Genomic DNA, 14980 nt, shown 5'->3' with positions numbered 1-14980 from the left:
TAAATGACAAAATTAGTCCTTGGACTACAATCTTGAATATGATATTCACAAACCTGAATGAAATTGATCATAATGAATACTTTCACATGATACTGAAAATGTGTATTTGATCTCTAAACACTGTAAAAATAATCATTAGCCGAGATTATGTGTCTCCATACTATACAGAGTAAGAATACAATTTCAAGGTAATCTTTGAAAAGAACCATCTAGAATACACAACTGAGGATGTGGATACAAGTTTACAACTAGTGGAAATGGAAAATCATCGCTTTTTCTTCTTCTTACTTTTCTTCTCAAACGGCAGAAGATTCCCTTCATCTCCTGTGAATGCAGTCATCTTGTTCTCAGGCCATGAAGCCTTGACTGGACTGGAATCTTTTCTTCCATCTTTCTCTGATTGTTGAGATGTACCTGGTGCATCAAAGTTGGGATTATTCTCCCCATACCTATGTTTAAGTCTTTCCTTTATAAGAAGGCTTTTGATGAAGAGTTTCCAGTGGTTCATGGCTCTGGCTTCTCGTTTCTGAACAAAGATTACAAATATGGAGAAAACTTGTTCATGTTCACATAAAAACACAACTATTAAGACAGTTACTGATATTTGAAGAAAAAAAATGGAAAAAGAAAAACAGAAAAAAGGAAAAAAAACACACAAAAAACAAACAATGATAAAAGATTGAAATAGAAGACATATATAAAGTTATTAACATACAGAAATCAAGTTGGAATTTGGTTTTGTGTGAGGTGTGAACAAAAAAATGTTACCCTCTCTTTTCTTCTTATTCATTAACCGTTAACCCATAGAATACCAGGTATAATTCTTTTCAAAGCAATAGCTGTACATAAATAGATAACTATTGCATGATTGGTCCCCTCAATGACATAACAAGTACCATCATATTAACAATGGTGTCTCAAGAGATTGCAGAATGATAACTTCTCTCTAGTCTTACTTCTTTTTCCTTCTTCTCATGCTCTGCCTTATCCTCCTCCCAAGCTGCTACCAAGACATCTACATGCTCGTCACAGACAACAAATCCATCCATTCTACATCACCAAGGAAACAAGATGCAAAAATAATTAAATTACATCAATAAAAATAAAAATCCCAATCAAGACAGGTATTCAAAGTCAATTAACCAATTGACTATTGAATTTCTCATTCCCACAGAGTGTAATACAGAAGTCTCCCAGTTCCCATAGGAGATTGGTGTAACACGTCAAACTCTTGCTATGCTGGTGTCATATACATGTATGTGTATTGGATAGATTAGGTTTTGTTTTATCCTACATTGCTACACAAAGCACTGAACATGCTGCTCTATGGCTAACAAACGATCAAGAATGAATAAAACATTAGAAATATCTTCTTTTTTAAAAACTTGCAGATTTTCTGTGCATATTTTCTGTGTTTCTTTTTTCCAGCCAGTATAAGAGTCACTTCTTGAGTTGTTTTACTAAGATGTTTAGGTTTAGGAAAGTATCTAAGACTTACACAGGATGGATGTAGCCTGAATGGAAGTCCCATCCCATCATGGCCGGAGCGCAATCTATATCAAGCTTACGAGCAATCCTGTTCAATCCAGGAACTAACATCATTGATCAAAAACAAGATAAAGAAGAGAAAAAACGATGTAAATTTTATTTTGACTTACACAGGGTGGTTAAATCCCGAGTGAAAATCCCAGCCTGTCATAGCTGGGGCACAATCAATGTTCAGCTTACGAGCAACTCTGTTCAGACCAGGAACTAAGGGAGAACAGACATTTGATGTGGGATATAAAATGATACAACTGACTTTACTTACAAAAATATGCTTGATTATGGGCTTTTCTTCTACAAAAACGATGTGGTGCAAATGTCAAAATGGGATAGAGCGGACTATAAATAGGTATCAAAAGACGAAACGATACCGGTAATGATGAGAGAGTGGAGAATGTGCATGCAATGTGTGCGGATAAGCCTGAATCCGATGACCGGGTTAATAGTCTGTAAAGGGCTTAGGCACATCGTTGTATCGATGTATTGGGCGCTATATAAAAGCGGAATATTATTATTATTATTAATATTAATTAAGCTCACTTCATAAGGCTTTCACAGCGGGATGTTTTTTCCAACTTGCCACACACCAAATCCCAAGCTCACTTGCTAAATAAAACGATACCACCCCCCTCCTACCACATCTCTTACAAGCTCCTGTTCTAGATCATCTAATACCCCCAAGTCACACCTATGAGATGGACACAGACCAAAAATAGACTGCAATAAAATCACATTACCAGGTACCCCAAATAGCAAAGATTCTGTCCCTTGTTGGTCAATTTAGAGTCGTGTTGACAGAGTATAATCCAGCATTACTTACGCTTGAGATGAACAGTACCAGCAGGCAGCATGGTAGGTTTGAACAGCTCCACGTTTCCATACTCATTACGAGGCACCTTGCCATCTACTGCTGGAGGCGGGATGTAATCTTCAACTTGCCAGGCCCCATATATCCCCAGGATAGCCTCTTCCGTCTTGATCATACCTTGTCCTTTTTTCTGTGGGAGACATTACAAAATATATGATCTCCGTCACCTGCTAAAACTCGATTGCAATATAGAACCAACGATGTTCTAAGGTAACTTATATGCAACAAATTAAAGTTCATGACAATGATGGGCAGATTTAAGTGGAGCACTGCTAGGCAAGCTTCCCCTCCATTATTCCTTAAAAAAACAAAGTCAATGTTTGTCGCTGCTTGCCTGAGATTTTTAGAAGTGTGCCCCCTCCCCCCTCCCCCCCCCCCCCCCCCTCACCCTTTAGGTAATCCTGGATTTGCCACTGATTACAACAGCATCAAAAACTAAATCCCTTGCTAAGACAAACTATAACCTATTTAAAATGCATCATCTCAAAACACTATTAGTATGTTAATTTCTGAAAAATACAGCTCATCTTCATTATCCTTCTATGACAAACACAATTATGACAGATTAATCCAACATGTTAAATCATAAACAGAAAAGTAATACACAAATAAAAAAAGAATATATCATCAGTGAACTGAAGGTATACTTGTTATCACACGGCATTAATCAAAGTTTTTATCGTAATAATTTGAACAGTTTCCTTACCCATTTTGGTCTTGGCTTGACCATCTTATAAGGTTTCTCACCGATGCGGATGGCTTTTCCTTCTTTCATCCATGTCTCTTTTGTGTGCAACTGTAAGTGTAGGAGAAATATGCAGATATTGGAAAATAATTCTATGAACTGTGACAATGGTTCATGCTATGCTTACATCCAGTCAAATCATACATGCATGATTATAGTATGATTGGGAAAATATTAAGTAATGAGCTGACAGAAGAACAATGGTCTAGCAATCAGAATTAACATACTTTGGATAAAAACAATGCAAGACCCTACAGAACTAATACTAGCCAGTTCTCCTTCTTAGTCTTAACCAGTGTTCTCTGCAAGGCCAGAGATATCCTTTCATTAAGCATCATCACATTTTGTTCAAAATGAGAATGAGAATATGTCATTTGGATAATAAATGTCTAAATCTTGATTTGATTTTGGAACAATTAAAAGTAAAATGTTAGCCTCCATTATGATAAGGTTCTCAGGATGACATGTTTACAAAGCTCCAACAGATGGTTTCAATACAGACCAATCCCATGATCACGTCCAAAGGATCATCCTAAATGCTTAAGGTACTTATAATTTGGACAAATAAAAGTATTGACAGAACAGGATTTGCTTATATTCAAACTGAAATATAAGAACACAATCAATACTCACTTGATGTACACACTCCCTGGAATACACAGGTTCTCCTTTGCAATATCCCATGATGGCGGCAGACTCTGGATACAAAGCTTCAAATTTCAGTAAATGTCTCTTCAAGGCATATCTACGCAAAACATGAAGTTGAATAGCATAGTTACATTATAATTCCTCACATTACACAATTAAGAGTACATAAATAGTATACAAATAATGAATGGTTATGAGTTCAATAGTGCGAATATTTTCATGAGTTGAATAGAATTAATGTTAATCTTTCAACGAATGAAAATATTCGCACCATTGAACGAATGAAAAACATTCATTATTTGTTTTATACAACATCGAAGAAGATCTAATAGAACGTTAATCAACAAATTATGCTTTACTCCTTATATTAAAGATAAATTCAAGTTGGATTCAAGCCTTCTCGATTACATTCAGATTGCCTTCGCGTCAGATAAACGCAGGGATACGCGCGCGCACGGCAGAGAGGTACACAGTCTGCATATAACCAAAAATGCACGGCGCATATAACCAAAAATGCACGACCGTGCAATATACCATCTATTGAATATCATGTGACCAACAATCCTCCAATCAAATGACAGGGATCCACGTAGGTGTTGTATAATGTAAAGTAATATCTCTTCGATACACGTATAAGATTGATGTTCTTGCTCAAAATTTGAAACTCTCCACATATGAGAGGGTGACCAAATTAAGGAATATAGTAGGTAACGGATGACTATGCATCACATCATAATGAAATCTCCCTAAACTAATCATTATAAATGATATCTAAGGAGGAATAAGCCCCACAAAACATTTAATTGGTTGGTAGGATATCTTACATCTATACTGCATAGATACATTGATTTTATCACAATGTCTAAAATGTTTTACAAGCTTAAAAAATTGCTAATTGGCAATTAAATTGCGCACTGAGATGTGCATATATCTCTAATATCAATGACTTACAGTGGGTGGTTCTTGTATTCTCCTACAGATGTAGGTAGCGGCTTGTTTGTTAGGTTACCTGAGAAGAAAAAAAAAGGTTATGAGCAAATTCTTTGTGATCAGAATGAATGTGTACCATGAAACCTCCATAATCATACAGACTTCTCATGGGAGATAAGGAAAGTGGTCTTTATAGCAGGTGACTAGGTGGTCTTTATGTGCAGGTTTCTTCAATACAAAACAAAACTGTAATCACCAACTCTGATCAAGGGAAACAAAGATTGTGGTCTTAATAAACAGGCGGTATTTCTATACAGGTGGTTTCTAATGCAGGTTTTGACTATAGATGTGCGACTCAACATGAAGTTTACTAGAAAGAATGATAATTTTTGTGATTTCTTTTGTATATAATTGTTGTATTCGTTTACTTGTTGAGTTCAAAAGTTGTTCACAGCCTTGTTGAAAAGCAGCTTCTAGCGTCTAGCAGGCATTTTTTACCTTGATTAAATAAATAAAATACCAAAAAAAATGCAAAATACACCTAACGATCTATCTGATAAAGAAAAGAAGAAAAATCAATTCAAACAAGAAATGGACATTCATCAAAGGTTTAACATACTCTGAACATCCGAGTCCTCTTTCATGTCTCTATCCTTATAGCTCTGATATGGCTTCAGGGTTTCTTCCCACCATTCATCAACAGGTCTTATCTTGTGAGTCTCTGTCATCCACTTGGACGCATACCTTCTGGTCACGTCTTTCACACAACCATCTAGAAATAGAAAAGACAGACAAATCAGGCTTTCATAAACAAATTGTTTCTTTAAAAGCCATAATACATGTACATCTGAAAGAATGGACTGCATTACTTGACCACTGATGGACATACTGATGGAATGAGGGCAATGTTTAATCACATGAAGGGCCTGACCTGGCTTGGCATTTGAAACTGGCACTAATGTTGTTGGAATCATATCAGGGGTACCTTAACCCATTGCTTACGGGAACCGGGTGGCTCCTGTATTAAGCCTATGGGAGTGAGAGACTTCAGGAGTCAACTGATTAAGATAGAATTGATTTTCAGATACACTGTCATTAACGTCGAGCACAGGGGAGGTACATTAAAGAGAACCATTACAACAATATGGTTCATATCGCAAGATTGTTTTTAACCAAAATTCTACTAGATGAAGAGATGCATGAACTTGAAGGAACAACTGATATTGATCCCTTTCCATTTAGCACATCTCGACTATAAAGCTACCTACTCTATTCTGAGCGCTAAATTATCAAGATTTAATTTCATTTCTTTTCTTCATAATATTCCAATGCTATCTGGATGATAAGTGCAAAATACATGGAATGGATATGTATATAACTGAACAGCAGAACAAAGTGATTTTATGATACTCTACAGCATTGGGGATCTGGTATCTACTTACCGTTTTCCACACCGATAACATATGTGATGGGTTGGGTTGCTTTCTTCTCACACATCTCAGGTTTGTTAATCAGCGTTCTCACACAGTCCACACACATCCAACGCTTTTCAGAAGATAGATACACCTCAAGCCAGCAATCAGAGCCTATGTGAATGATATAAAGTATCCCCAAATTTTAGGATAAGAAATCAGATTTATATGTGTTCATTGATCAATCTTCAATCAGAAAACTAGATTATCATTCAATTCAATTTTTACCAACAATGACAATATGTAAACATTTGTAAGATACATAATGTGCAAAAAGTCATAATTGATTTTCAAAAAGTAGAGTTTGCCTAGATGTAGCTTTTCTCCAAAATCTACAGGTAATGCATTCTAGTTCAACACACTTCAATCTGATCCAATCCAAAAGGTACTTGATATACATGTAGTGCATTTTCCTTGCAGTTACAAGCTATTAGCTACACGCTTCTTACACCAACTCATACATTTCAGTGTGAAGATATTAATCATGTCTATCAAGTTCACATTTAAAAGGAACTCTTAACATTGCAAAGGAAAATGCAATTCTGGACATATCACATCAAGTTTGTTTCAATGTTAAAATTTTAATCAATACTGGGTTTTTTGTTAATACCAAGCAGGTATTTTGTGGTTTTCAATTTGGGAGAGTGGGTAAGAAAGAGTTAAATCAACATTATTTCATCTAACTCAAAATTCTCAAATACATCTATTTATTATCAAGTCATGTAATACATACCTGGATCTAAGATGTCTACCAACATAACACATTCATCAGAATCAGATGACAAGACCTTCCTCGAGGCTTTCTTCTTGATTCCACCCTTCTTAGGTTCAGTCTTCCTTGGTTGCTTGGTGACACTCATCACTTGAACATCGAAGTCACTGTCAGATAAAACTTCCTCGATGCTGGACACTGATGATGCCATCTTTGCTCTCTTCTTGGAGGATCCCTTTGTAGACGGTGCCCTTGACTTCCTCTTGGATGCAGATTTCCTCAGTTCCTCCTCATAGTCACTGTGATCATCATCGCCTGATTCATCCTGCTGGTCATACTTTGGGTTCATCTTTGAAGCCATTGTCCTTCTGGTGTTGTTCTTTACCCTAAGGGTTCTCTTCGGAGTATGTCCTCCACTGGATGGTAATCGCTGTTTCTCTCCTCCTTCCTTACCAGTGCTCCTGCTCATATCTAATCTCATCTTGCTCCCAGATATTTTCTTTGGTGCCATCTTCTGCTCCTTTATGGCTTGCCCACTGGGTGCTTTACCCTTTCCTTGCACAGCTTTAGAAGAAGTAGTCTTTGGGTTTGATGAAGTGGCCTGTGTCTTTGGTGCACTAGCTGATGATTTGCCTGATGAAGCTTTGCTGTTACGTCGCTGACCAGACTTTAAAGGACTCATCTTTGTGTCTGAGGATGTCGTCTTTGCAGTAGCACTAGATGATGAACTGTTGGATAAAGATTTGCTGGGCGGGTGAGCTGCTTTTGAGGAAGACATTTTCATATTTGATGAAGTAGATTGTGTCTTAGGAGCACTTGCTGATAACTTGCTTGAAGAAGGTTTGGTAGGCTGCTGTCTGGATTTTGGAAGATTTGTCTTCATGCTTGCATTTGTGGAATGCTTCTTTAGAGCACTCGCTGATGACTTGTTTGAAGAAGATTTGCTGGGTGATTGATGAGGTTTTGAAGGAGATGAGATGTCACCAGAAGAACTGGACTGTTTTGAAGGCACTTTCTCTCGTTCCTTCATTAAACTCTGACTCGGTGGTTTCTTGATTGGAGCTTTCTCATTCGCTTTCTTGAATTTCTGCACACAAAAAGAAGAAGGAAACTTGAGCCTTGAGGTACAACTTTACAAAACTCTGGCCCAAGTTTTAAACAATTTTTCACACTGCACTTTAATAGTTCATTTTTTTTTATAGAATATTGTGAATACAATTTTGATTAAAAATGGTCTTATGACTTTATATCATTCCAACTATGGTATTCAAACTTTCAAAATTCTGTTTTCATGCAATAGATTTTAGTTTCTTCTTTTGGAATGAGTTTTTACCTTGGTAAGCTTCTTGGCTTTAAAGGTCAACGGCTGGAGAGAGAAAATGAGACGTACATCTACTCCTAGGCACCTCAGAATAATTGCAAACATCTGTAGGGAGAAAAGAAAGGGTGTTCTGATGAGGCCATATTTACACTAAGCTCATATATTCAGCAAACTTATATTTGATATTACTGTCAATGTCAGTATGATGAAATAAACATGGGGGAACAATAACATAAAGAAAACTGAAAGAGAGTCAAATCAGAGCACAAAAATTCTGGAATATGGAGATTAAAGCTTGTTATGATCTTAAATTAAAATTGAAATTCTCCTCATCAAGGCTCCAACCTAACCTTTGAAAATCATAGGCAGTGAATGCCTTTTGACTTGGGAGACAGCTGGGTATATTAGTACAACACCTTCCCAAATTTAAAAGCCAACTGGATTTTGTTTTCAATCTATGAGGCACTTAAGCTCCCCTGCAACATTAGACAATGCATACCTTTGCCACAATCAGGTAGAATTTATTTTGCAAATATCTCCAAATTATTAGAAATTTGGTCATGAATGGATTGTACAAGGTGCAGGTTGTGACAGACAATGTGGGAATTGGTTCTCTTGATTATCAATTTAAAGTCTGAGGAAACTGAAAAATAATTTCATGTAATGGAACGCTATGATATTCCCTTGCACCTACAACAGAAGACACTGGTTACAATTTTCTGCATCTTACATGAACTAGTTGCCTCTCTGAAGCTGCTTGTCTCTTTGCAAACATGGATGGTAGAATCCAATCAAGCGATGTCATCAAATCCTCCTTCAGATCAGATCTGATCTTAAAACAATTCTTGAACCTTAGAACAAAACATGATGCACCATATACAGGTAATTACTCAATCATTACACTGATTCAAAAGATATCCTCTGGCAATTCATTTTGATGAGCAATAGGTGGATCACGTGTTAAATGTTTTGCCATGATTCTGGATGGTACCGGTATTTTGAAATATTTGGATGCCCCTGTGGATGTATTATAAGCACTAAAAAAAATTAGCCCCTAAAACACTTCTGCTTTCGAGAAAAATTGAATATCAAAATTTACCAGTGCTCCAGGTAAATTCTGATAATTTTTAAATAGCGCCTGCCATACAATGGTAGCTGCGACCATAAAAATCTATGTTTTCAATATGTTCATTTGAACCAAATTCATGACCCCATACCAAAACTTTGTAATACCTTTAAATAAAAATAAAAACCCAGCAATGGAAATATGGAATTGTAGTAAAAAAGTAATACTGTCAACTTACCAGCTAAGGACTTTGCTAAGATAGTTTATATTGAGTTGTTTCGGTTTCTTTGATAGAATCTCGACTGGAACGGTGGAGAGAGCCACGCACTGAAGCTCCATCTTATTGCAAATCTTGTTGCTATGGAAACTACTAGCAAGAAGCAGAACCAGATGAGCCTGTATTAAAATAAAGTTGGATGGAAGAAAATTCTTACCTATTTATACTGTTCGTTAGCATTTTCTTTTTCATACCATACTTTCCATACTTTCCATACAGCAATAATGCAATTCCTGAGAGTAAACGATGAAAATCTGAATAATGTGTCATTTACTGAATGTTTAGAATACATAATTGATTTGAATGTAATTTATCATCATTTTATATTTCAAATCAAATTGTCAATAGACTGTATATTATGCTAAGTTTGCACTCAAAGCTGTCAAGAATTGTATGTGACTATTGCAAATTTTAAAAATGTTTACGTCTGTTTTTAGATTCATCTTATCCAGCACAATTAAATTAAACAAAATATATTTTTACAATCTTGAATACCCTTTTGCTTTACCTTATGCAATCATCTTTCATCTTTCAGTTATCATTTGCTGTAATATTAAGAAGGTTTTTTTAAAATCTATGTTATTATTATTGCTTTGTATACCTTGTGTAGCTCTAGTTGTCTCTCCTTGTTATATTTGTTGACTTGCCACTGGAAATAATTTGCCCAGTTATATTCTTTCTTCCTGGATATGAGGAGGTATTCAAAAGAAAACACACACTCTTAGTTCACACTGTACACCTATACTATTAAAAGCTAATATAATTATGTAATAGCTTAAGAATAATAATACAGAAGTGTCTCTTTCAATTTTTGCAGTGTTAATATGCTACGTGCACAAGTAAATTTCTTTCCGTGATATATATTGTCACACAATCAACTTTCACTTTCAAAGAGGTTTCACTAGCTTTAAAAGGAGCTTATAATGTACTTTCTTCATGGTAAATAGATTAAATGTTCTCATGCCATTAAATTGATCTACTATTCACACCAATCAATTAAGAACAGAATAAATGTATCTTAGCAAATGCGATTGCTCACACACAACTATTGAATATTTGTTTACATTTTATGACAGTCTCTTGAAGAAGAAAAAAAATGAAAACCACTTCATGTTGATGAAAGCTCTTCATCTTAATATGTGAGGGTAATTAACATAACATAAACAATACATATTTGACAATGACGTGAATACTTGAAATAAGTTGTTGATTTTGTTGTTACTTCCTTGTTATAATGCACTCTTACTTTTTCTTTCCTGCTCTGGATGTTCCTGGTAGATCAATATCAATCTCTAGGGACATTGTCTCAGCCTTGGCTTCCTTCTCGGGACTCGGCTCCAGCATGGGTTCTCCTAATTCATTCATCGGTGTGTCTGAGAGGAAATAAAGAGACAAATCACTATGAATTAATTAGCATTACAACAAAGACTCGTCTGTTCAGAGCCAGAAGGAGATCGATTCTTGTATATATGTGTTTTATGCCTTTCTGTCTCCAAACATACAATGTGTTGAGTACATGATTTAAATCCCACCACTGCCACTAGAAATGCGACGTGAGATGGTGAGACCATCTCTCAGTTGTATTGCCATCAAAACAACTCAGACTAAACTTGTTCTTAACTGATTAATTTGTTTTTCATTGCCTATTATGTAGCAAATATATGCATTTAGTAAATAACATTGAAAACTGAGAAGTATTGCAAGTGAATGCAAGAGATTTATTGAAGTTTCTGCAAAGATCTTGTTAGTTCTGTACTGGATGAATACCATGTTTATATAGTGTACAAATATGATATGATTATTTAGATTTATAAAAAAACCTTGTTATAACAATTTTTTATAACAGTATTCATCATAACAAGGTGCTACATTATTTCTCACTTTAGATAGCCTGATCACCTCCATGTAAATCTTTATCAATTTCTAAAATCATCATGGATTATCTCACCTTCTACTTCCTCCCAGTCTGAGTGGCTATCATCAGATGACATATCTGCATCTTCCTCTTCCACCTTAATCTCCATCTTCTTGACCTTCTTCTTGGTCTCCTTCTTTCCCTTGGTTGTTCCTCTTCCTGCTTTCTTGACCGCATCATCTGAGGAACTCTTCATCCTGTTTGAAAGTTTCCTTTTCTCCGCTGGGCTGTTGATGCTTTCTTTTACATCAGTTTGGTCTCCTCTTCCAGCTTTCTTGACAGTACTGGCTGAGGAGTTTTTCACCCCAGTGGAAAGTTTCCCTTTCTTTACTGGGCTGTTGATGCTATCTTTTACATAAGCTTGATCTACTCTTCCAGCTTTCTTGACAGTACTGGCCGAGGGGTTTTTCACCCCAGTGGAAAGTTTCCCTTTCTTTACTGGGCTGTTGATGCTATCTTTTACATCAACTTGATCTCCTCTTCCAACTTTCTTGACAGTACTGGCCGAGGAGTTTTTCACCACAGTGGAAAGTTTCCTCTTCTTTTCGAGACTTTTGACACCATCTCCCACATCAGGTTGATCTACTATTCCTCCTCCTCTTCTTCTTTCTGGTTTCACTACAGGTGTATTTGATGTAGTAGACTGGCTTTTAGTTCTTCCTCTTTTCATTGAAGTAGCAGGAAAAGTGTTAGAATCATCTTCTCTCTTGGTTTGTTTCTCATTCTTCTTGTCCTCAATTTTTGCAGCTTGTTTACCTGTGGTTGGTCTCTTAGGATCATAATCTTTCTTGGTTTGTTCCTCGTTCTTCTTTTCCTCAATTTTGGCAGCTTGTTTACCTGTGGTTGGTCTCTTCCTGATCTGTTTCTTGGCTTTCATTGGAGGACTTTCCTCAAATTCACTTTCATGATCTCCCTTCTTTTTAATTTCATACGAGAGAGTAGATCTGACAGTAGATCTTGCATCATTTATATTCAGTTTCTCCTTAAGGGTAAGGTTTTTCCGATCAGGGCTTCTACACTCATCCCCATCACTGTTTGCAAAATACTGTGAAGTAGCAGGTAAAGCATGAGGATCATCATCTCTCTTGGTTTGTTTCTCATTCTTCTTTTCCTTGATCTTTGCAGCTTGTTTACCTTTGGTTGGTCTCTTCCCGATCTGTTTCTTGGCTTTCTTTGGAGGACTTTCCTCAAATTCACTTTTATCATCTTCCTTCTTTTCAATTTCATCAAAGAGAGTAGATTTAACAGTAGATCTTGCATCATTTACATTCAGCTTCTCCTTAAGGGTAAGATTTTTACGATCAGGGCTTTTACACTCATCCGCATCACTGTTTGCAAAATACTGTGAAGTAGCTGGTGAAGCATTAGGATCATTATATTTCTTGGTTTGTTTCTCATTCTTCTTTTCCTCAATTTTGGCAGCTCGTTTACCTGTGGCCGGCCTCTTCCTGATCTGTTTCTTGGCTTTCTTTGGAGGACTTTCCTCATATTCACTTTCATCATCTTCCTTCTTTTTAATTTCATCAGAGAGAGTAGATTTGACAGTAGATATTGCATCATTTACATTCAGCTTCTCCTTAAGGGTAAGGTTTTTCCGATCAGGACTTCTACACTCCTCCGCATCACTGTTTGCAAAATACTGTGACGCAACCACTGGTTTTGCATCAGTTTGTTCTTCATGGGTCCTTAAATCTCCAAGATCACTTTCTTGATCAACATCATCAAACAAGGACTGAATGCATCTTCCATCCTTCCTTGGTTGAGAACCTTCAAGATCTGGGACATCTTCTAAGTCATCAAACATCGACTTCAGTGCTGAATGAGATGGCACTACAGGAGAGGATCCACTCAGTTCCTTTTTCATCTCCCTCACCTTTGATTTATCAGCTGCAGCATTTACGCTTTTAGATTTATCAGGGATTGGCTTTGACGAAGAACCTTTCACCTTGCTCGAACTTCCAATGTCTTCATCTTCTGAAGAAGAATCACTTTCACTTAATGAAAGAAACTGCTCTTGTGAAGCCTGGGATACATACCGTTCCTCATATTTCATCTCCACCTGTTTCACCTGAGCTTTCAAATCTTCTTTAGGTAGTTTGCTTTTACCTTGAGATTTAAGTTTTTCACTAGAGAGAGGTTTGTGCCTTGTTTTCTTCTCTATTCGTACTGTTGCTTCAAAGTCATCTTCATCTTCTTCATCATCATATTCTAAATCAAGGCAAACATTATCATCATCATCATCATCATCATCATCATCATCATCACCGCTGCCTTCTGTCCCTTTGATATCTTCCTGCATGGTTGCCATTTTCTTTACAGCCTGTAATTTGGCGCTCCTGCCTCTTCGCCTTCCATTTTGAATGACTTCAGCAGGTGCTAACTCTTCATCCTGGACCGAAGACTTCAGACCTTCCTTGACCTTTGACCTGGCCTTTACATCTTGCTTAGCCGGTTCCTTCTTCTTGTCTTGAGGCTCTGTGTTGGTTTTTCCTTTGCCTCCTTTCGATGCCTTCACAGGACCAGACACCTTACGTTTTGCCATGATGCTCTTGATGCAACAGCTAACGTCATATCTGTAAAATCCAAAGATGGAGACAAGATGAAGATGGTTTCAGATTATTAGTTTGCAATCCAGGCCAGGTTCATTATTGTCATGATCGATGGATAATGATAAATCGAGTAATAACAATGAAAATGAAAAGTATAAAAATGACTATTATTTGACAACAGTATTCTAGTGCCTCATGAAACATATCTAAATTACAAATTCAAAAACAAGTTAATACTACTATAGACACACCATGCATGTACCGGTAGATGGTTTAGCATGCACTTTAGAGGCCCAAAAAGGCAAAAGATTTAATAATCAATGTCATTGATTGACAATGATTCATTGAATTGCACTTTGAAATCAATGACAAATGACGACAAATATTATACAAACCACAATATTTCTTATGCAAAAAGAGGAAGAGAAAAGAAAATTAAAACCCAGGCCATACACACATTCACATACATACGTTAAATAAAAAATTAAAGTAAATCATATTGGCTTATTGCACAAAATAAACAACTCAACACAAGTACATGCAGAACAGACATGAAAAGTGATAGACTCCTAGATCTAGATCTATAGCGGTTTTAAAAATTACCAGGCTGCCGTGCAATAGAAAGTTGTTTTGTTGCTTGTAGTATATTCCTTGCTAACTATTGTCCCTGAATCCTCTCCAATTTTGTTCTCTGCTCTCTGCTTCATTTGAAATTCCCACTGCTTTAATCAGAGAAACTGGAACTTCGCCATCCCTGGATCATCTCAGCTCTGCTCTTTATAAACAAGGAATGACATGTGTAGATGTTGCATAATTCATTTTACTAGTCTTATTCAATTACAAAAAATGAAATGCAATCGCGTATCCATGTAAAAAGGGTAAACATAATCATATCAATTGAAATTTACCTTAAATTAAACACAATCAATCAA

General features: G+C 36.4%; 1 protein-coding gene across 2 annotated transcripts; it reads right to left on the bottom strand.

The window, feature by feature from the left end:
• Window positions 1-249: 249 nt before the first annotated feature.
• Window positions 250-14951, bottom strand: LOC581218 (DNA repair protein complementing XP-C cells homolog). Of its 2 annotated transcripts, none has more exons than XM_030972013.1 (17): window positions 14652-14951; window positions 11533-14072; window positions 10831-10957; window positions 10186-10267; window positions 9546-9703; window positions 8972-9092; window positions 8254-8346; window positions 6942-8007; window positions 6179-6322; window positions 5356-5508; window positions 4758-4815; window positions 3792-3903; window positions 3120-3209; window positions 2366-2543; window positions 1659-1752; window positions 957-1050; window positions 250-526 (listed from the first exon to the last, which is right to left on the bottom strand). In XM_030972013.1, the coding sequence occupies exons 2-17, from the start codon at window positions 14039-14041 to the stop codon at window positions 266-268; spliced, it is 5340 nt and encodes a 1779-aa protein (XP_030827873.1). In that variant the 5' UTR covers window positions 14042-14072; window positions 14652-14951; the 3' UTR covers window positions 250-265. The 2 variants fall into 2 exon arrangements, with proteins under 2 accessions (XP_030827873.1, XP_786323.4); XM_781230.5 differs by lacking the exon at window positions 1659-1752 and adding an exon at window positions 1499-1592.
• Window positions 14952-14980: the final 29 nt, after the last annotated feature.

This window comes from Strongylocentrotus purpuratus, unplaced genomic scaffold, assembly GCF_000002235.5.
Source record: "Strongylocentrotus purpuratus isolate Spur 01 unplaced genomic scaffold, Spur_5.0 spur5_scaffold_6, whole genome shotgun sequence".
NCBI lineage: Eukaryota > Metazoa > Echinodermata > Echinoidea > Camarodonta > Strongylocentrotidae > Strongylocentrotus > Strongylocentrotus purpuratus.
Note: the sequence above shows the minus strand (reverse complement) of the source record. Positions and strands in the feature narration are given on the sequence as shown.